Source organism: Tupaia chinensis, unplaced genomic scaffold, assembly GCF_000334495.1.
Source record: "Tupaia chinensis unplaced genomic scaffold, TupChi_1.0 Scaffold000195_1, whole genome shotgun sequence".
Lineage (NCBI taxonomy): Eukaryota > Metazoa > Chordata > Mammalia > Scandentia > Tupaiidae > Tupaia > Tupaia belangeri.
This window is the reverse complement of record NW_006159670.1, coordinates 994,400-996,712: the sequence shown is the minus strand read 5'-3', so window position 1 is coordinate 996,712 and position 2,313 is coordinate 994,400. Positions and strand designations below refer to the sequence as shown.

Here is a 2,313-nt window from a genome sequence, read left to right as displayed (position 1 = left end):
CCCGTCTGCTGGTCCTGACTGTCCATATGACGTCCCGTCTGCTGGCCCCGACCGTCCATATGGCGCCCCGTCTGCTGGTCCTGACTGTCCATATGACGTCCCGTCTGCTGGTCCCGACCGTCCATATGACGTCCCGTCTGCTGGTCCCGACTGTCCATATGACGCCCCGTCTGCTGGTCCCGACTGTCCATATGACGTCCTGTGTGCTGGTCCCGACCGTCCATATGACGTCCCGTCTGCTGGTCCCGACTGTCCATATGACGTCCCGTCTGCTGGTCCCGACTGTCCATATGACGTCCCGTCTGCTGGTCCCGACTGTCCATATGACGTCCCGTCTGCTGGTCCCGACTGTCCATATGACGTCCCGTCTGCTGGTCCCGACTGTCCATATGACGTCCCGTCTGCTGGTCCCGACTGTCCATATGACGTCCCGTCTGCTGGTCCCGACTGTCCATATGACGTCCCGTCTGCTGGTCCCGACTGTCCATATGACGTCCCGTCTGCTGGTCCCGACTGTCCATATGACGTCCCGTCTGCTGGTCCCGACTGTCCATATGACGTCCCGTCTGCTGGTCCCGACTGTCCATATGACGTCCCGTCTGCTGGTCCCGACTGTCCATATGACGTCCCGTCTGCTGGTCCCGACTGTCCATATGACGTCCCGTCTGCTGGTCCCGACTGTCCATATGACGTCCCGTCTGCTGGTCCCGACTGTCCATATGACGTCCCGTCTGCTGGTCCCGACTGTCCATATGACGTCCCGTCTGCTGGTCCCGACTGTCCATATGACGTCCCGTCTGCTGGCCCCGACCGTCCATATGACGTCCTGTGTGCTGGTCCCGACTGTCCATATGACGTCCTGTGTGCTGGTCCTGACTGTCCATATGGCGCCCCGTCTGCTGGTCCCTAGGTGGAAAGTATGCCCAGCTTGGGGGCGTGAGGACAGGCTGTCCAGTACGGAGTGGGTGTCCACCGAGGCCTTCTCAGCGATGTTCACACAGCCTTCCCGTTGCCTTTCAGGATCAAAGCCATCGAGAGTCCCAACAAGGAAGACGACACCCAGTGGCTGACCTACTGGGTGGTGTACGGGGTGTTCAGCATCGCCGAGTTCTTCTCCGACCTCTTCCTGTCCTGGTTCCCCTTCTATTACATGCTCAAGGTAGGCCGCACCCCACCTGTGCTCTCCTCCTGGCCGGCCGCTCCGCCCGGATGTTGCAGGCATGGAAGCCAGTGCCCACGCCGTGGGGGGCTCGGGAGAACAGGGAGGCAGGCACTGGCGTGTCTCGTCCCTCTGCTGTGCTGGGCAGAAGCAGCTGCGTGCTCTCTGAGACCGCGCTCACACCCTCTCCATGCCATCCAGTTGCTGTGGGAGGGCGGTAGTGTGGCAGGTCACGGCGCTGAGCAGGGTCCTCGCTTCCGGAGGAAACACGATGCCCCGCCGGGTTTGGAGAAAGACTGCACGGCAGGCGCTCAGTCACTTCATGCTGTGGGCAGGCGCTTGTCAGGGGCCAGCCCCGGCTCCTAACCCACCTTGCAGGGAAAGGGGCTCGTGCCGGGCCGGCCAGACCTCCGTGGGCTCCTGACTTGCACCAGGGCGAATGAGAAGGAAACAGACTGGGCAGGGTTTCCCTGAATGGGACAGGCTGTCCTCAGCTGCTTTTAAGGAAGGCAGTACGGAGGGGGGCGGTTTAAGTTACGATTTTACTATTTAAAAAAAGAATCTGGGACCAGCAGATGGCGTAATGGTTATATCATTGGACTGCCATGTAGCTGACGGCAGTTCGAGTCCCGGACCTGTTGGCTTACACCTCACCTTGAGTGCGGTTTCCCTGAATGGGACAGGCTGTCCTCAGCTGCTTTTAAGGAAGGCAGTACGGAGGGGGGCGGTTTAAGTTACGATTTTACTATTTAAAAAAAGAATCTGGGACCAGCAGATGGCGTAATGGTTATATCATTGGACTGCCATGTAGCTGACGGCAGTTCGAGTCCCGGACCTGTTGGCTTACACCTCACCTTGAGTGCCTGTGCGTGCATGCCCAAGACCCCAAGAGGAGAATAGAGGCGAAGGGATTATAGTGTGGCCATTCCCCCTGGGGGGTGATTTCTCGCTTTCTGTCTGTCTCTGTCTGTCTCTCTGGTGAGCACACGCAAAAACCTCTCAAAAAAAAAAAAAATCTTACAGAGCGATTTGAACCTTTAAGCTATTGAGTTGTTGGAAGTCATGGCTGTTTTTATATGTTTTCTATGCAAAATGCGTCATGACTTTTCTGACAACCCGGTACATATGTGTAGATTTTAGTAACGTGAATACCC

At 57.7% G+C, this 2,313-nt stretch overlaps 1 protein-coding gene across 1 annotated transcript in view; it reads left to right on the top strand.

The window, feature by feature from the left end:
• Positions 1-2,313, top strand: part of REEP5 (receptor accessory protein 5) — a gene marked incomplete at its 5' end in the record, with an annotated part of 28,758 nt that overhangs the window by 17,149 nt on the left and 9,296 nt on the right. Inside the window, 1 exon segment of the mRNA XM_014587205.1 lies at positions 1,021-1,159. Within this exon segment, the coding sequence (XP_014442691.1) occupies positions 1,021-1,159 (139 nt within the window).